Below are 20,670 nucleotides of genomic sequence, written 5' to 3'. Positions count from 1 at the left end.
ACACACATAGCGACAGTAACTATGGGAGGTGGGACTGCAAATTACTGTCATTCATCTTACTTATGTCAACAACTGCGTTGACGTAACACATTTTAAAGCATAGATATTTCTATATTTGTGTCTGTGTTAAAATAGGCCGCTGGACACAGCCAAGCTGTGTTTTGTTACATTACATGACACTGTGTTAAGTAGTGTAGCGTTTGTTGTTTAACTCTAACGTTTCAGTCCAGTATGTAGGGTAATTCTGAGAAATTACACATACAAATCAGCCAGTTACATCTCTTTTAAATTCCTGGTGAAGCTAATCTCATTAAACGCTTTAATGTGCTGGTTTAAACCTTAAAAGTACACCTCCTCTGTCTGTGTGATTCCCTGAGAGATTCTGCTGCTGCTGTTAGACCTCGCGCAGACCAACACCTCTCAAAGAGATTCTCCTAATATTAGCCCAGCACACTCAGGCGTTTCTTAGGTGTGGTTTATCCTGTGTTTGTATTAGCATACCTCTGTTAGCCTAGCACAGATTGTATTTCCCTAAATGTGATTACTTGGAGAGATTGTGTTAGCATGTTACCATTAGCCTAACATTGACTGGCTCTATATATGTAATTTCTCAGACAGGTTGTGTTAGCATGTTACTTTTAGCCTAACAGTAATTAGCCCTATTTTAATTCAGTTTCCTAGCCAGATTGTGTTACCAATGCTACTAGCATAACACTGGCTCTTTATTATGCAATTTCCCAGAGAGATTGTGTTGTATATATGTTACTGTTAGCTGATCACTGACTGTCTCTGTCTGTGTAATTGATTGGAGAGATTGTGGTAGCATGTTACTGTTAGCCTAATGCTGATTAGCTCTGTTTGTAAGCAATTTCCCATAGAGGTTGATGAGAATGTTACTGTTAGCTTAACACTGACTGGCTTTTTTATATGTGATTTCCCAGAAAGATTGTGTTAGCATGTTAACTAACACTGACTGGCTGAATTCCTGAATTAATATCTAATGGCCAATTTCTCCATAACGTTAGCCGAGCGCAGACAGGCCTTTCCTGCAGTGATTTCTAAAAGTATTAGTTTTAGCATGCTGCTGATAGCCTAACACAGCCAGCCTTTTCCTGTGCTTGATTTCGCTGATGGCGAGCATATATCGGTCCGCTGGCTTGATAAGGTCGGCACCCCACTGACTCTTTGCCACTGCTGGTCCACCCTAGGACCACCCAGATTACTGTCCTGCAAATAAGCTCTAACTAGTTTTTAATCTCCTCAAATTGATTTTAAATGTGCAGAGAACTTTAAAAACAACTGAGAGAAAAAAAAAATAACTAGGCCTGATATAAAATTCTATAGAAAATGTTGCTGATGCTGTGCTAGATATAAATTACTTACTAAACTAATGTATAAAGTATAACTGAAGAAAGGAACGAAGGAAAAATGAGTAAACTGGACTGTAAGTGGAAAATGAGTGATGATTAGTGGAATTGTGTCTATGACTCTGCTTAACCACCGGTGGGCCGCCCAGAAAACGCTGTGCAAAACGCCACTGGACCGCCAATCAATGCCATCAGTGGGCCAGCAGTGGTCCACTATCCTGCTATCAGGGTTATTGGAGAGGTTGTGTTAGCATGCTGCTTTTAGCCTAACACTGACTGGCTCTTTTCATGCTATTTTACAGAGAGATTGTGTTAACGCGATGTTGTCAGCGTAACACTAATTGGCCCTTTTGTAGGTTTTTTCCCCAGAGTGACTGTGTTAGCATGTTACTGATCGACTAACACTGACTGGCTGAAAACAGAATTCCTACATTAGCGTCTAAAGTGCTCACAATTTGCTTGAAACATCACGAAATACTTGTATGGAAAAAAAAATATTTTATTATTTTTATTAATTTATTTAATTATTATTTATTTAAGCTGTTGCGACTTGGGAGCAAATCCAAAGTGTTGCAGTTTCCCAGAGAGACTGAAGCATGTTCCTGTTAGCCTAGCGCTAATTGGCTTTTTTATATGATTTCCCAGAAAGATTGTGTTAACATGTTACTGTTAACCCTGACTGACCCTGTGAGATTTCTCAGGTAGATGCTACAACCACTTGTAGTCCAGACTATCATTTCTCCACAACATTAGCTGAGCACAGGCCTTTCCTGAGTGTGATTTCTGAAACTATTAGTGTTAGCATGCTGCCGTTAGCCTAACACAGCCAGCCTTGTCCTGTGTTTGATTTATTGGAGAGGTTGTGTTAGCATGCTGCTGTTAGCCTAACACAGCCAGCCTTGTCCTGTGTTTGATTTATTGGAGAGGTTGTGTTAGCATGCTGCCGTTAGCCTAACACAGCCAGCCTTGTCCTGTGTTTGATTTATTGGAGAGGTTGTGTTAGCATGCTGCTGTTAGCCTAACGCAGACAGGTGCTCAGCGGGATCTCGTTAGCGCCATTAGCATGATGAAGTCTCGCCTCCGCACATAAAGTAAACAGATAAAAACAGAGGCAGGCTGGCGGCCTACTCTTGAGGAATGCTACACGCACACATCCGTACGATACGCACACACAAACACGCACATATTGAGACTTCCCATTGCTGCAATTTTGTCATTAAAGCAATTAGTGTCAGCAGACGCCACACTAAAAACACATCACCGTGGAAGACAGGCCTGTAATCTGCCTTCACAACCCACAAGGGTCTCGCTCACGCAGTCATTGCAGTTAGAGCTCTCAGCTAAAGATACGGAGCTGTATTTACCAAGCAGCTAAGTGTAAGCTCTGTTGCTTCTGGATCATTTGGCTTGTTTCCACCCACAGGGATGCTGATTTGTAAATAAGGCTGTATGATATGGACAAAGTATAGTATTGTGTTTGCAGCACACCTTGCAATATATTAAATAAACATTGGGGAATAAAAAGAGCGTGAGGAAACATTTCTCTACAATAGGCCCTTTTCACATTTCCGCATTTTTTTCTGGAAGTAGTCGTTGCATGGTAACGCTGCTTCCGCTACAGCAATAACAATAACAAAGATGATGAGTAGAGCGTGTGCAGCTCACTCAAGTGTTCGAGCTATAAGCAAAAACAACCTTATCTCAGTGGTTTATCAGCTGACGGTGAGGAGAGGAAAAATAAGTTTATGCAGTTAACAAAGGAAGAAACTTTGTCATACAAAGTAAAAGTACCTCTGTGTCTGCATCTCAGCACTGCTGACTAACACTGACATGCATCTTGTGCTTTAAAGTTGGTGCTGCAGCCGCTTTCAGAGGAACAGTTTTCATTTTCTCCCTCAAAAGCTGTTGGTATCTGAGAGAGCGAGGGCTCAGCTGGGAGTAGGTGTTCATTCACTGGAGCTGGTGTTTATGTAGAATCTCAATTTATCACTCTGTAGACGTTAACTTAGCTGACATCACTGTACTCTGATAGCTGTGAAGGAGTTTTTTCATGAAGCATTTATATCCTTTATTTAGCCTGGACTCCCACACTGTGTGTTTGGTTCTCCAACATATCTAGACTCACGAATTTCAGTCTTGGCAACTATGATAAAGATGAAGTGACACACCTTTCTGTGGTGAGCAAAAGTGATACAAATGCCTGTATTTCTGTGGTTAATAACGGCCTGTAAGGCAACAGCGGAACTTGTTTTATGTACTTCAGTTTCTTGTAAAAAGGGCCTATTAAACAGTTGAATCCTGGTCTCATTATTCAGGTATTAGTCTTAAGACTCGTTCGGTAACTACATTTACATCTACATTTACTAGTATGATAATACATTTACAGTAACTAGTATGAATTATTCACTACTCAAATACTGTTATTATTAAATGCAGTCAAGTTGTTTCCAACCCGTTCTGACCATATGGATAGTGGCGGCCATATGGATAGTGCTTCTCCAGAATATCCTGTCTGCTGTTTGGGTTTTTAGGCCTCTTAATGGCTGGTTCTTGATTTCTCTAAATGTATCCATCCACTTGTAGCTCGCCATCTTTCCTTTTTGCCTTTGACTGTTCCAAGCATAATGATCTTTTTCAATAAATTGGTTCTTCTCTGAATATGACCAAAATAAGGGCTTCAGTTTGGTTATCTGGGCTTTGAGTGAACGGTGAGGCTTGATTTGTTTGAGAAGCCATCTGTTTGTTTTCCTTACCATTCAAGGTACTCTTAAAAGTCAGTGCCAGCACCAAAGTTCAAATGTATCTATATTTTTCCTGTCTCACTTGTTTACTGTCCAGCTTTCGCATCCATTCCTTATTATAAAACTGATAGAAATATGACAAGCTGCAGGTATACCACATAGAGTTAGTTGTAGTAAGAGTGCTGGTAAATAACAAGCTCACACTTATTTCACGCCCTCCTTGTATAGATTTAATAGAATACAACTGCCATCATTTAGTGAATTGATCACGTTTGGTATCAGCTAACTAGCTCTTCACAAACTCGACCTAGCAAAGGCAAGGCAAGCTTATTTCTATACACTGCTGTCATTCAAGGTGCTTTACAAATGAGAAAATACAGAGTCAGAAAGTACAGAGTTGTTTAAAAAAATTAAAGTAAATGAGAATAGAAATTGAAAAACATGAAAAACAATAGATTTAAAACAGAAATTAAAAATCAAATGAGAAATTAAAAGTTAGATTAGGAGAAGGAAAAGTGCCGTTACAGAGGAAAAGGGGCTAGAAACGCTAACAGTGTTTAAACTGAGCTGTATTTAAGTCTGTATTTAAAAGTGTCCAGTGTCGGGGCTCTTCTAATGCTGTCTGTCAACTGGTTCCAGATCTAAAAATATGAGGATCTAAAAAATATGAGGTAAAAAAAGACTAGGTTAGTGGTAGATGAGGTAACAGGCGCTTAGCATTTGCCTGTTTAACTACAGAGCTGATTGACTGCTTTTCTTGGTGTAAATGTAAAGTCATGCCTTCTAATATGGCTTTTTGTTTTCTCCTTCTGGGTTTAAACTCTTCTCACAGTAGCTATAAAATGTGATTTCTGCTTGTTGGAGGTCCCTCATATTAAACTATGCCTTTTTATATTTCGATTAGATGGAAATATGTATGATTTAAAAACAGAAGCAAACAGGATACTTGTCTTTGTAGGTTAGCAAGCAAGGTAACATTTATAAAAGTGTTTATATTGTGTTTAAAAGCTGTTTTTGAATTGTGTGTAAATGCATGTGTTTTTTGAAGTCACCTCTTTTACTCATTGCTCACTAGCAGCTCAACACCCATTTCTCACACACACACACACACACACACACACACACACACACACACACACATCAGGTGGTTTAGTTGGAAGTTTGACAGACATAGCGACAGTAACTATGGGAGGTGGGACTGACGCATAGAAATTTCTGAGTTTTGTGTGTGTTAAAATAGTCCTCTAGACACAGCCAAGCTATGTTTTGTTACATTACGTTATGTTGTGTTAAGTAGTGTAGCGTTTGTTGTTTAACTCTAACGTTTCAGTCCAGTATGTACGGTAATTCTGAGAAATTACACATACAAATCAGCCAGTTACATCTCTCTTAAATTCCTGGTGAAGCTAATCTCATTAAACGCTTTAATGTGCTGGTTTAAACCTTAAAAGTACACCTCCTCTGTCTGTGTGATTCCCTGAGAGATTCTGCTGCTGCTGTTAGACCTCGCGCAGACCAACACCTCTCAAAGAGATTCTCCTAATATTAGCCCAGCACACTCTTAGGTGTGGTTTATGCTGTGTATTTGTATTAGCATACCTCTGTTAGCCTAGCGCAGATTGTATTTCCCTAAATGTGATTTCTTGGAGAGACTTTGTTAGCATGTTACTGTTAGCCTAACATTGACTGGCTCTATTTATGTAATTTCTCAGAGCCTAATGTTAATTAGCCTAACAATAACATGTTAACACACACTTAAACACACACACACACACACACACACAGAAAACAGAGCCCTAGTTATTCTGATAACAGAGTTAGGAAGAAAGATATCTTGTGTAATTATATGATATCGGCTCCGTCAGCAGAATGGGCTCTATGTGGCCTAAAGAGGCTGCTTTAATGCACTAACACTAAAATGCTTATTTAAAAAAAATGTTGAAAATTACAAATCCAAGCTTTATTCTCCTTTTATGGAAAAGAAACAGGTTGAGAACAGTTAAGGCTCATCATCGTGGCCTTGTTTTATCCTCTTGGCCTTGTCTTTATTTCATCATCTAGAGGCCTGAGTTGACATTAGGACTACTATCTATACACCGCAGAGCTCAAGCAGCGAAAACATTGGCATTATCCTTTATTAACTCTGTCTGTAACTCAAACCGTGTCCTTCCCAACGGAATGAGTTTATTTACAGGCAGTCAGATATCAGCTATCAAACTGAATACATCACTGAGAATGTGCACCGTCCCACCTTCGTTACTGTTAATGTAATTTGGCTAATTTATGGTCTCCTTGTCCTTATACACGCCTGCTCTCTCTCTCTCTCTCTCTCTCTCTCTCTCTCGATCCCTCTTTCCATTCTCTCTCCTCTCTTTCTTGCTCTTGTTCTGTCATTCTCTGTCTTTATTTTCTCTTTCTGTCTCTCTCTCTCTCTCTGTTTTTCCTCACTCTCGTGCTCTTGCTCTCCCTCTCCTGCCCTCATTCTTTTCTCATTTCTCCATCCTGTTTGTCCTCTCTTTTCTCTCATGAGCAGCGCCATTCCCTCCTCATTAAATATTCAACGTTTAAATCCATTATTTAAATTTCTCAATGATCTATGGCCGCGCCATTAGCTTTTCATTCGGCTTCCCCACTTAAAGAAAACGGGGACAGGTTAGAAAAAAGAGAGGTGAGGAGCGATAATAATGACCAAACACATCAAAAAACCCATCCATCACTCCCAACATACTGCGCTGACTTTACAACGGCTTTACTTCACCCATAAGTCTGTTCCTCTGTCTGTCCATCCATCCATCCATCCATCCATCCATCCATCCATCCATCCATCTATCTATCTATCTATCTATCTATCTATCTATCTATCTATCTATCTGTCTAACTGTCTGTCTGTCTGTCTAGCTGTCTATCTATCTGTCTGTCTGTCTGTCTATCTATCTATCTATCTATCTCTCTATCTATCTATCTATCTCTCTGTCTCTCTGTCTATCTGTCTGTCTATCTCTCTGTCTATCTATCTAACTGTCTGTCTGTCTGTCTGTCTGTCTTTCTGTCTGTCTGTCTATCTATCTAGCTGTCTGTCTATCTGTCTATCTATCTATCTATCTATATGTCTGTCTATCTGCCTGTCTGTTGTTAACAACAAACCAGCAACAACAGTGATAATAATAATAATAGTAATAATAATAATAAATATGTTGTTTAAATTGTTGGCATAACAAAATTAGATATTTCAGTTGTGATATACATGAACCTCTCTTTTATTTTCCAGATGAAGTAGAAATGAATATTGTATCATTTAAAATGAACCTACAATCAAAACTGTATCTTGTTTTAAGCTTCATCAGTTCAGTCATTTGAAAACTCTGTATTCCTGTTTCCAGTGTGATCTTTCACAGACACACACAATGAACCTCATTTAAAAATTAATGAAAAAATATAAATGTAGGTATTTTCTGTTGTTTGCTATGTTTATCATTTGCTTGAATGGGATTTTTGCCATCATTCTGTAAAACTTGTCCTACTTGTACCTACAGCATAAACAGTAGCTACAAAGTAATGCATTCTGGGGCAGAGCATGAACAGGGGGATTAAAAACAGAATTCTAATGATTGATGGTCTTAGTGTTGCTTAAACTGCGTTTGATCACTATTATTAATGAAATGTGAGTGAACTGTGTTTCTGTTGCTGAAACTCATGTGATTTTCTCTGTTTCTATCTTCACTCAAGGTTTCCTCAACATTCAGTCATGGCCGGAAAACATGACAGACCTGAGTGTGTTCTCCAATCTGGCAACCATCGGTGGCCGATCACTATACAGGTACATTCACCTCAACAAGATCTTTCTCTCTATCTCTCTCCTGCTATCTTGAAGTCTGCTGAACTCAGAGAGTTCTGCTTTTCAGCCAAAGCCAGTGATAAACAGTATAGATGCTGTTTGGTATCTATACTGTTCACAATAGAAAGTATAATAAAGGCTCTGTCATCAGGAGATCGTGAGTTCCATCCCTGGTGATGCTACAGCTATACATGGCCGGAAGTCCAAGAAAGCACAATTGGCCTCACTCTGTGGGTGGGTAGGATGGCCCCCCATCTCTCCCCTAGCCAGTACAGGTGTCTGTTAGCTGATGTAACAGTTGCCGCTTTCCTCCAAGCGCGCTCAGCTGTCCAGTGACGTTGTGTTAGCAGCAGTTCAAAACGATGCAGTGGCTCTTCGCAGGTCTCGGAGGAAGGCTGTGCTGCCTTCGCCCTCCTAGCGCTGATGGTATCGTGTGATTGGGGGAGTCCTAACTAGTGGGTGGAATATGGATATTGAGGATAAAATTAGGGGAAAAAATCCAAAAAAAAGTGTAATAATAAAATGACACTAGATCAACGAAGTTACAAAAGACGGAGCAAAAGAAAGAAAGAAAATCTAAGAAAGAAGGAGAGAGAAATAAAGAGGGATTGAAACAAAATAGACAGCATGAGTTTCCCCAGTGATGCCACAGCCTAGCAGGAGTCCAACACAGCACTCTCTCTCTTTCTCTCTCACTCTCTCTCTCTCTCTCTCTCTCTCTCTCTCTCTCTCACTCTCTCTCTCGCTCTCTCTCTCTCTCTCTGAGAGCAAAAGAAAGAAAGAAGGGATGTTAAGATCGCTGTCAAAAGAACACCTGATAAATCTATGTCTGTATTGACAGCTATTAAAGTTTTTCCTTCTCCTGTAAAGTTAGTTTCATAGATTTCAGCTTTTCTTACAACAGCAATGATGAGAAAGCTGTAATATAGTGAATATAAGGAGGGTGGGAGTTAAGGAAAGAAGGTGAGAGAGACGAGGGGAGTGGAGAAAAACGAAGGAGAGAAGTAGAGAGGGGGAAAGAGAGGGAGGCGAGTGGATGAGTGGGCGATGCTGTGTGTTACTGGAGAGGAAAGCTGTCTGAAAGCTGCTTTGATGTGCTCTTCATCTCGCCTGCCTGGGATTAAAATCTGCTTCAGTGTTCGGTTTATAAAAATTGATCTTAAAACAGTGTGCGGCTCTGGCAGAGGAGGATTCCGACTAAAACCAGGATGGAGGGAAAACAGCATGAATCCGAAATGATCCTGACTGCTTTACTGTAGGACTGGGATGATCAGCCAATATGTGCATTTTATCAGCTCCACTTACCACATAGGTGCACTTTGTAGTTCTACAGTTACAGACTGTAGTCCATCTGTTTCTCTGCATACTTTGTTACCCTGTTCTTCAGTGGTCAGGACCCCCACAGGACCACCACAGAGCAGGTATTATTTGGGTGGTGGATTGTTCTCAGTGACACTGACGTGGTGGTGGTGTGTTAGTGTGTGTTGTGCTGGTCTGAGTGGATCAGACACAGCAGTGCTGCTGGAGTTTTTAAACACCTCAGTGTCACTGCTGGACTGAGAATAGTCCACCAACCAAAAACATCCAGCCAACAGCGTCCTGTGGGCAGCATCCTGTGACCACTGATGAAGGACTAGAGGATGACCAACACAAACTGTGCAGCAGCAGATGAGCTATCGTCTCTGACTTTACATCTACAAGGTGGACAAACAAGGTAGGAGTGTATAATAGAGTGGACAGTGATTGGACACAGTGTTTATACACTCCAGCAGCACTGCTGTGTCTGATCCACTCAGACCAGGGCAACACACACACAAACACACCACCACCACATCAGTATCACTGCAGTTCTCGTTCTGGCGCCTTACTAAGTTGTGACCACAACTTAATTATCTCATTCCCACACATTACTAAGGCGTGGCCACGCATTATTTTTATTTACATGAGTTGTCACCAGCAGGGCTCTGTAGTATCAGGTCCTTAATTTGCTGATCTCTCTCTCTCTCTCTCTCTCTCTCTCTCTCTCTCTCTCTCCCTCTCCCTCTCCCTCTCTCTCTCTCCACAGTGGGATCTCTCTGCTGGTGCTGAAGCAGCAGTGGATCTCGTCTCTGCAGATGCAGTCGCTGCGCGAGATCAGTGCTGGTAACGTCTACATCACCAACAACAGCCAGCTGTGCTACTACAACACCATCAACTGGACCAGCCTGTTCCGCATCCCCACCCAGAAAGCCCTGATCCGCAACAACCGAGACCCAAAAGAGTGCAGTGAGTGCAGTTTTTACTCATGTGCAGCACCTGTCGAAATGCTGGGGACACCTACTTATAGAAGGCAGCCCTTGTCCAATGTTTTGATAATTTTTTAAAGTGAAAATAAGTGAACACCTTCCTTAACAGAGAACCCACTAGTGTACAGTTTAATGCGCAATTAATGTTGAATTTGATATGTTGGGAAAACATAATATGTGGCCCCTGGAAAAGTTATGGCTTATGTTTATGTATGTTTTTTTTTTTTCCCCCAGAATGTTAAACTCAGCAAATAAATAGAAATTGTGTGTTCTCTCTAGAGGATGTGTTAAACTTGCTTCCTCTTAAAAAAAATCAACAAAACATGTAATCTGACTGGGGCATTAAAACTTTTGCATATAGATGTAGATTCTGAAAAATGTACATTCAGTCACACACACACACACACACACACACACACACACACACTATCATTCAGAAGTTTGGAATCAATATTCAAAACATAAAATCACAATGTAAAAAGTTTGTTGCAGATACATGTATAAAGCAATTTCATTCTGATGTTTGTACGCTAAAACTCCATAGGTTACAAACAATTTGTAAGAATCTGAAAAAGATAAGAAATTGTATATGTGTAGAATGATGAACAGAGCTGTAGATACTTGGTAAAGCACACAGCATTGAGAATAAAGTTATAATAAAATAGGTTTTAAGAGTGATTCATTCATGAAAAGCAGTGATCAAACCTCAAAAATAGGTCACTGCAGTGTATTTTACATTAAAAACTTCTTGCTGTTCCCAAAATACGTGAAATGTTGAATAAAACATATTAAAAAACTGAAATCATACTATTTCAAGCCTGTGTAATTCATTAATAAGACAACTGATTCCAAACTTCTGAACAGTGGTTTACACGAACACGCTTCTCCGTGTCCTTCCCCTCCCGCTGTGGTCCTGTGGAGTGATTTCTCCTGAGCCAGCGGTCAGCGGGGACAGACACGGGAGGGGGTAGGCGGCTCCTTGCCCCCTTTTTACCCGGATCACTGCTCCTCACTGAGCCTAGCGGGGGCCCAAAGAGTGCCACTTCCTTCACAGCTGGAAGGTCCGGGAGGTGGCTGAGAAGGCCAGAGGATTGCAGAGAGTCACCCTGCCTCAAAGAGAGCGTCCAGCTGTGCAGAACATGGATCACAGAAACAGGGGGATGGACTCCAGGCTAGAAATGTTTCGGATCTTTAATCCAACTTCCGCGCCTTGGCTGGAATTGAGCTGTTAATGTAGCTCCAGCCCTGGTCCTGATGTCCCCCCTTTCCTGCGTATTTTGGGTTTTTTCCCATGCATTTGCTGTTTAACAGGCCCTTTGTGATGTGCAGTGGAGTTTTAGAGCAGAAAAGATACTAAAACATGTAGTGTAGCAGGTTCTCTCAGGGACCAGAGTTAGGAAACTGTTAGGTGTGTTTGGGCAGGAAAAGCACGAACTATCCAGAGGCCCCCAGGACTGGAAATTCATAATTGATTGTTGTAGGAATATTATAAGATTATTTAACTTATTTCTAGACTTCTTTGCTTGTTCTAAGTAACTTTATCTCATCAGAGAGTCTGATTGCATTGGCAGATCATTTGACTTGTCTCAGGCTTTATTTCTTAAAATAAGCAAAATTATCTGCATTATTTGTTAAAACACCATAAATGATCAGCCAATAGAATAAGACACTTTCTCTGCACAAAATTACTTAGAACAAGCAAAAATGTCTAGAAATAGGTTGAATAATCTTATGATATTCTTACAACACTCTCACGATGTGAAATCTTTTACATTTATGATGTTTTCACTTGCTAAGACATAATTTTTTTAGCAGTGACTGCAATAATCAAGATCTTAGATATCACTATTTTCCTCTGGACAAGACCCTTAACCTCTACTGCCCTATCTGCTTAGCTGGTGATGTGCTGCCCACACACTGGGTGTTGTTAGGCAGCAAAATGAATGATTTCCATGTAAAATGGAACAATGAATAAACTAATATAGCCTGTAGATCATGGAATATATATTTACAAGCTAAGATAGTCGCTGGTCAATAATTAGTCAACAAAATGTTTTTGACCATTTTTCACAGAAGCCATGAAATGATTTACATCTGTTTCAGAGGTTTTTCAGTTGAACGATGCTTTTTTTGTTCAATAATGTTAATGCATTGCAAAAAATAGTATCTCGGCATGTACAATTATCTTAAATGTACTCAATAAATCAATAAATCTAATATTTCTCTTGTCTGTTGTTAAGATTGGTGTAAGCTTGTTTTAAGATTATTTAACTTATTTCCAAACATGTTTTACTTATTTTAAGTAATTTTATTAAGTAAGATTATCTCACTATATTGGCAGATAATTTTGCTTGTTTTAACAAGTTGCAAATTGCTTGAAACCAGCTAAATTATCTGCCGGTATGGTGAGAATTTTTCTTGATAAAATTACTGAAAACAGTTAAAAAATGTCTGGAAATAAGCTAAATAATCTCAGAAAAAGAAATATTAGATAGATCAACTAGAATTGAGATAATTTCACTTGACAAGATACTATATTTTTGCAGTGTGGAATATATTTCAATGGAAATGTGTATGATTGACAAAACCAGACCAAAACCAGTTTTACATTTTTTTGTGTATGTTTAATACTGGTTTTATTGTAGCAGAAGACAGACAATAAAAAGACCACAGAAAGCAGAATCGTTTGATTAGTAAATTAGTCAATTGATAGTCTATAGATGAATCAATTGCAGAATCAAGTGTTAGTTGTAGCCCTAAGTGGGAGTCCGGCATCAGTGCCCCCAACCCCAGCGGGGTCAATAGCTTTGGGTGTCAGATTTAAACTTTGTTGCACTGATTGTGATGAAGGGAGACCCAGCAGATCCACAGGTTAGTTCAGGAAACAGGATGAGTGGGATGATGAATTCATGCCAAGACTGTTTGCGCAATGGGTTTTCAGCAGTGATTGACCAGTGAAAGCTTTGTGGTTGATGTTGTGCTTCTGTCCTTCAAAAGTGCTAAAGGAACCCAGGACACTCGGACATGATGCAAGCTTTGGTGAGGTTTTCTGATTTAAAAAAAGTGAAAAGTGGCCCCAAGCTAACAAAGCCCACTCGTTTATTTCATCACCAACAATCCAATTACCCGCCTGCCGCAAATGTCGAGTCATTCCGTGAACTATTGAGCGAAATTAATTGCAGGGAACACCTGCAACAGTATTTTGACATTTTCAGAAGTTTTCTCTGGTGGTGGAGGCTATAATCACCAACGAGAGTCAGCACACACATACACATGCAGTCCCTCCTCCACGTCTCTCACTCTTCTCAGCCCCGAACGATGTTTCTCACTACTTTTTTCTTTTCTTTTCACTTCTACTATTCTTTTTCTTTTCATCATGCGGGGTCTTATGATGCAACAGTGATTGTTAGCGTCTGTCAGCAGCGCCTGCTGGGATCCATCCGGCACCTCTCCGTCTCCTTGGAGACTGACCTGGCTTGACTTTTGGCTTCAGTGTAGCCCAAATAGCCCAAAGAGTCCGAACTTTGATGTTACCATGATGTTTTTGATCCCTCCGCCTTACAGTATTGCTGAACCAGTCCCGCGACCAAAGCTTATCTTCTGATTTCAGCAGCCCTGGTTAGCTCTCAAAACCGAGTCAGCACAGGAAACGAACAGAGCCACTCTTGAGTCTCTGAAGGAACATCTAAGCCTTTTCGTACACACCACCCTCAGTGGGCTTCCTTTAGTTTCCCTTCTTTTGCTCGCAGATATCAGTCACACTTTATTTGTAGATTTCATACAAATTTTTGTTAAAATTGAAAGAAGTAGCTGGAACAAAAACAAAAAACACAGGAGTATTTTGGACCATGTGATGTCTTTACTCATTAATATCACACGTACAGACTCAAAAAGAAGGTCCAGCTCGATGTTTAGGTGTCAAATGTAAGCATTATACTGATGAGGATATGATTACAATAATCGATAATTCACTCACATCCTTAGAAGACTTGACCAAAGTTTAACTGAGTTCTCTTTGAACTCACTTTTAACTCATTCACAATCATCAGATTCATCTGCTCGGGGAAGGGGTCCGAAGTAGTGGTCTGTGCAAGATTTCCTCCTGCTCCCGCAGAGAATCGGAATCATTTGTCCCGCTCCCGCCAACCGAAATGTTTTGTCCCGCTCCTGCTGCACAGTTCTGTCAAGGTGAACTGACATCCAAGACATAGTCTATTCACAAACACATCCTCTGCTGAAATAACATGGCAGTCTTGGGCATCAGGCTCACTGTGAGCAACTTCACCAAACACCATTTATTCCCAGTAAACACACAGCAGGAATTAAACCACAGAGCGATTTTTGGTGTTTTGCTGGGCCGCCGGACTGAAGCTGTAAGCTGTGAGATTTTGCGTGTTGTTCATGTGATCGGCTGCTTCGCAACTCTTTAGAATTACATAATTTTAACTGTTTTACTGTTATCATTCTATATTGTTTATATATGTGATTTAGTGATCGTTCTTCTTTATTTAGGCTGTTCATTAATTTGCAGAATTTCTCTTCATGCCCGCTCCCCCTGTAGGGGACTGGTTTTCCGCCTGCTCCCGCATGCAACACTGAAAATTAGTCCCGTACTGCAAGATATTGAGTGCAGACCTCTAGTCCGAAGCACAACCCACATTACAAAATGTTCTCTCACACATTGCATGCAATTACACATTTCCACCAGAGAGGTCTCCAAATCCCAACAGCTTACATAGTGTAGCTTCAACAAACTGTCTGGTAGGGATGGGTTAGAATTAGCTTGGCTTAGGTTTTGGACTGAGGTTAGGGTTAACTGCTTAAAACCTCAGGCTTATTACATACCAAGGCTTATCATTTTGTAACTACAGGGACTTCAATGCAGACTGGCTGAACTATTCTTAAGTTAAAGAAGTGTGGAATAAAACTTTGGGTCCACCGGGGGGCCCTGACCATTTAACAGGTTAAGGTTAGAGTGAGTGTTAGGTTGAGAGTTTCGTACCAGGCCCATAAAACGCTGTAACATCATTTCAAGTTCAGCATGTAGAACCGGAGCTCTCTGTGTGCTACCATGTTTTCAGCTAAGTATAAAAGATGGACGAGGCTTCCTTTCCTGTTGGATGCACCATGTTTTTTTTTTATTTATTTATTTTTTTTATTTTTTTCAAGTGAGCGTGTGAGCTCATTCAGAGTGCAGTTCTGCTTGGTAAGCGCTTTTTATTAATGTGTTTAATCAGAGTAAAGATAAGGCATCAATAAAGTGGAACTTCTATTCATTTGTTTTCTTTTTCAAAATGTTTGTTTGTGACATGAATAAAAAGTAACACTTAATGATAGTTTATAAGACACTTATTAGCACTTTCTTCATAATTAACTATTCATGAACTAATCAGGTATTTAGAGTTATTCCACATTAATGAATACATTAAATTATAAGAGACAAATAAGCTTAAGGATGTAGTCGTGAGCTGATTGATTTTAATAAGTAACAACAAAGACTGGAAACATGTGAAACATGAGAGCTACTTGTACCAAAGACAAAAATAGAAAGCACCTGGGAGAGCAGGGTAAACTACACACAGGTGGGAACACTTACATTAAGGTGGGGCTACAGGGGAGGAGACAGAAGAGGGCGGAGCCAGGGACAGGACATGGTGACATCACTTTAGATTAAGGGCTGCAAAGATAATGTCAATATCTAAAGATAATGTCATTTGCAGGCCACAGACACTTAATGATTTATATTTATAAAGCAATGTAGATGTATTAATTAAATGAATAGCTCTAAATACCTCATTAGTTCATGATTGATCAATTGTGAAGTAACAACTAATGGATGTTTTACAAGCTAACTTTATTATACAGTGTTACTGATAAAAAATTGAATTTAGCTTTGTTAGATTGTGATGTTTTGATGGCAAAATATCAACGCAACAGTCGGAAATTATGTGATTAAATGGGGAATTAAATGGCAGATTAAATGGCAAAAATTGAGTTGTCCATTAGGAGTTACAGATAGGGTTAAAATAAGTGTTATGTTTAGGGTATTTGACCCTTTGACCCTTTAACTTTATTGTTCAGTTATGAATCTTTAAGTCAATATGAATCTGAAATCATTTTTTGCGGTGTAACATCAACTGTTGCCATCTCTCGTTTGCTGTTGCCTGAATCACTCATTCAGTTACACTGCAAAAAAATGGTATCTTGTCAAGTAAAATCATCTTAAATATAGTCAAGAAATCTAATATTTCTCCTGTTGAGATTGTTGTAAACTTAATTTAAGACTGTTTATTTCTAGACATTTTTTTACTTGTTTTAAGTCATTTTATTAAGTAAAATTATCTCACTATATTGGCAGATAATTTTGCTTGGTTTCAGAAATGTGCTTGAAATCTATATCTTCCAGTGTAGTGAGATAATTTTACTTAATAAAATGACCTAAACAAGTAAAAAACTCCAGAAATAAGATAGATAATCTCATAAAAAGTGCACAACCATCTCAAAATGGGAAATTTTAGATATATCGACTAGATTTAAGATCTTTTCACATGACAAGATACCATTTTTTGCCGTTTTAAAATATCAGGACGTCTCCGATCATGTCAGAGCTCAATCACACATCCAGCTCATCCACCATTAATCGCTTCTGATGGAGCTCCCCAGCTGGATAACTGCTACAGGTTGTGAAAATTTGTCAGAGGGGATAAATTCAGGATGAAAATTGGGCTAAAAATCATGTAGTAAAGGCCTGGCTTTATTGTACTGCTGCTGAGGTGAAGCGTTGCCATGTTGGAGCAAATCCCTCCCCGCTGACCATTAATGTTTCAGAAACGTGGCCGGGGGCGGTGAGGAAACGTCGTCTCTTAAAATGCCACTGTGCCGAGAAAAGGTAGACGTTGCTCTGACTAATTTAGGTGCTCCATTGATCAATCAAACGCAGAAAATCCGAACACTCTTTCAAACTTTTCAGAGATGGTTTGTGCGAGTTTTAAACTGAAACAGTCCAACAGCCCCAAAGTCATTATTTTCTCATTCCAGCAGCTCCTCGGGTTCATTGTAGGAGAGTTGCGCAGGTGTCTTCCTGGTCTGGCGTGCGCACGTTTGAGTTGTCTCTGAAGCGTCAGCAGTATTTTAACACGCTCTCGCAGCTGCTGCTGTATTCTGTTTCTCAGTGGGGTCTCTGTCTGGACCAGCCTGTCCTTTCTCAATCACATATCCCCACATACCGCACACGCACCCCCTCACATCAGCATTTCTCATTCAGATACATCAGACTTTATCAGCTCTCCATTACAGTAATATATGCACGACAGTGTCGAGTTGGATACGCCAACCCGGATGAACTGTACAACTCAAATTATGACAAAAGATCCTACGTTTACATCTAATTCCTGCCAGAACCTCGAGACGGGATAACAAATTACTTCTCTACCTGCTTTGGAAAACTTCCTTCTTAGAGAAAGTGTGAGTAGTGAATGAAAAGGTTTCTGGAAAGTGTGAGAGAACACTGTTTACAAAAAAAACAAGCTGGCAATGAATCACATTCAGGTGCTCACATTCAGTCTGCTTTCAGTATGAATAGTTGCAGAGCTGTGGAAACCTGTTACCTGTTATTAGGTACTTGAACATTTGCGCCTTACCTAAATATGTATTAAGTTCATTGTGTTGGGAAACAAAATGTCAAACCAAATGGCATTTATTTTAGGCAGACTATTCCAAGGCCCAATCCCATTTCTCATTTTTACCCCTACTTCTTGTTTTTGTGTGTTGCCCCTTGGAACTGAGTTACAGGGTTTAGTGGTTGAAACTTTCCTCTATGAAATGGGACCCTAAAATAAAAAAGAGTGTTACTTCATTAACAGCTACCAGCGCTGCTCTGCAGGCGACCCTGCCAGTCTGCAGTGATAGCAGAGGAGGGTAAAGTTCAGCTCCTCACTGCTGGGGTTTAGTTACATTTAGGGCATCATATGCCTTCAAATGGGGGGGGGGGATTATTTATTATATTCTTCAGTGATATGAGGCTTAATTCAGATGTTCACCAGCTTCTTGTTAGAATTTTCCCGTTCCACCTTAAATGGAGCATTTAACTATTTAAGGCGGAACATTTAACCAGCTAGATACGGAGACATCAGCATACTATTAGTGATTTTTTATGCTTGTTATGAAGAAAAGAACCATAATACATTGAGACGACATTAAACTGAGATGATTCAGTGGTTATCGTAATTTTTAACAGAGAAAATTCTCACATTTGTGGGTTTCTTTGGTCGATTTGGAGGGCCGTGCAGCCCTGGAACTTGGCCCTACCCCTCTATCTCAACAAAAATCAGGACACCCTACCCCTAGGCGTCAGCATGCAAAATGGAGGGATAAGGCCTAAGTGGTAGGGTAAGGGGTGAAATGGGATTGGGACCGAGACTGTACTTCTCTTTTCTTTCAGAAAGTTTCAGATTGTTGTCGTTTGAGCAGTTCTTTGCAGACGTCTGTAGGTTTGCATCCAAAATGCCTTCTGAGTTCTCAATCCTATCAATAAACACAAACTCACAGACTGCATGTCGAAGAGCAGCACTGGACTTTGACATTTCCACCTCTAGGGTTTACAGTAGCTTTAGGTCAGTCTGGATGGAGGTCTTTTCCATGCTTTGTCCGCTGGAGATTACCTTTAGTTTGATGTTGTATTGTGTAAACATTGTTGTTTAAGTTAGTGTTCAGTCTGCCTTGAGTTGACATATAACACAGATTCTTGTTCCGTTAACTTACGGATCGAAACTCAATTAACGTAAAGTTTTAAGGCAGCCCATTTCTCACAAAGCGGCCGATCAGTGATTCTACTACTAATGTACTTAAACAAAAGCACATCAGCAGCACCAGCTGTGAGTAACAGGTTTCTGTTGTGTAATTGCTGTTTGTAAAATGTTTTTGGTCTGTGTTTTATTATCTTTTAGTCATGGAGAGGATGATCTGTGACCCGCTGTGTTCGGACGCTGGATGCTGGGGTCCTGGGCCGGACCAGTGCCTGTCATGTAGATTCTTCAGTAGAGGGCGCACCTGCGTGGAGTCCTGCAACCTTTACCATGGGTGAGTTCTTCTCTTCTCTTCTCTTCTCTTCTCTTCTCTTCTCTTCTCTTCTCTAATTTCTTCTTCTCTTCTCTTCTCTTCTCTTCTCTAATTTCCTCTTCTCTTCTCTTCTCTTCTCTAATTTCTTCTTCTCTTCTCTTCTCTAATTTCCTCTTCTCTTCTCTTCTCTTCTCTTCTCTAATTTCTTCTTCTCTTCTCTTCTCTTCTCTAATTTCCTCTTCTCTTCTCTTCTCTTCTCTTCTCTAATTTCTTCTTCTCTGCTCTTCTCTTCTCTAATTTCTTCTTCTCTGCTCTTCTCTTCTCTAATTTCTTCTTCTCTTCTCTTCTCTTCTCTAATTTCCTCTTCTCTTCTCTTCTCTTCTCTAATTTCTTCTTCTCTGCTCTTCTCTGCTCTTCTCTTCTTTTCTCTTCTCTTCTCTAATATTTTTTTCTTCTCTTCTCTGCTCTTCTCTAATTTCTTCTTCTCTTCTCTTCTCTAATTTCTTTATCTCTGCTCTTCTCTTCTTTTCTCTTCTCTTCTTTTCTTTTCTCTTCTCTTTTCTTCTCTATTTTTTTCTTCTCTTCTCTAATATTTTTTTCTTCTCTTCTCTGCTCTTCTCTTCTCTTCTCTAATTTCTTCTTTTCTCTATTTTTTCTTCTCTTCTCTGCTCTTCTCTTCTCTTCTCTAATTTCTTCTTTTCTCTATTTTTTCTTCTCTTCTCTAATCTCTTCTCTTCTTTTCTCTTCTCTTTGCTTTTCTTCTCTAATTATTTCTTCTTCTCTTCTCATTTTTAATCATTTCTTCTCTTCTCTTCTCTTCTCCTTTCTTCTCATCTTTTTTCTTTAATCATTTCTTCTTCTCTTCTCTAATCTTGTCTAATTATTTCCTCTTCTCTTCACTTCTTTATCATTTCTTCTTCTCTTCTTTTCTCTGGTCTTCTCTTCTTTACTATTCTTATCTCTTCTCTAATCTTCTCTATGTTTCTTTAATCATTTCTCCTTCCTTTTTAATCATTTCTTCTCTTCTTTAATCATTTATTTTCTTCTCTTTTCTTTTGTCCCTCTTGTCCCTGTTTTACATCTTCCCGTTCTACAGATGCATTTTTCCATAGTTTCATGTTTTAGTATGTGTATATGAATTGCTCAACCATAAAGTGTCCTGCTGGTGTATCTGTCTGCTGTGAGATCATCTGAATGAGGCCTGCCTGTGGATATGTATATTCATGTTGACCTGAAGTATATGTCTTGCCGTGGTTGGAGCTTGTCCCGACCTCAGGGGATCCGAAATGGACTCTCGTCTCTCTGACAATCTTTTTTGGACAAACAACAAAAGCCTCACAGCGGTGTTCCGTCTGTATTCGGGGAGCCGGTGGCAATAATGGAAT

The 20,670-nt window shown here is 39.8% G+C and overlaps 1 protein-coding gene across 1 annotated transcript in view; it reads left to right on the top strand.

The window, feature by feature from the left end:
- The window catches only part of LOC118796652 (receptor tyrosine-protein kinase erbB-4-like), a 600,895-nt gene that overhangs the window by 438,578 nt on the left and 141,647 nt on the right, over nucleotides 1-20,670 (top strand). The window contains exons 11-13 of the mRNA XM_036568052.1: nucleotides 7,835-7,925; nucleotides 10,009-10,208; nucleotides 19,174-19,306. Coding sequence (XP_036423945.1) covers nucleotides 7,835-7,925; nucleotides 10,009-10,208; nucleotides 19,174-19,306 — 424 coding nt within the window. The remainder of the gene's footprint in view (nucleotides 1-7,834; nucleotides 7,926-10,008; nucleotides 10,209-19,173; nucleotides 19,307-20,670) is intronic.

Source organism: Colossoma macropomum, unplaced genomic scaffold (assembly GCF_904425465.1).
Source record: "Colossoma macropomum unplaced genomic scaffold, Colossoma_macropomum, whole genome shotgun sequence".
Taxonomy (NCBI): Eukaryota; Metazoa; Chordata; class Actinopteri; order Characiformes; family Serrasalmidae; genus Colossoma; species Colossoma macropomum.
Note: the sequence above shows the minus strand (reverse complement) of the source record. Positions and strands in the feature narration are given on the sequence as shown.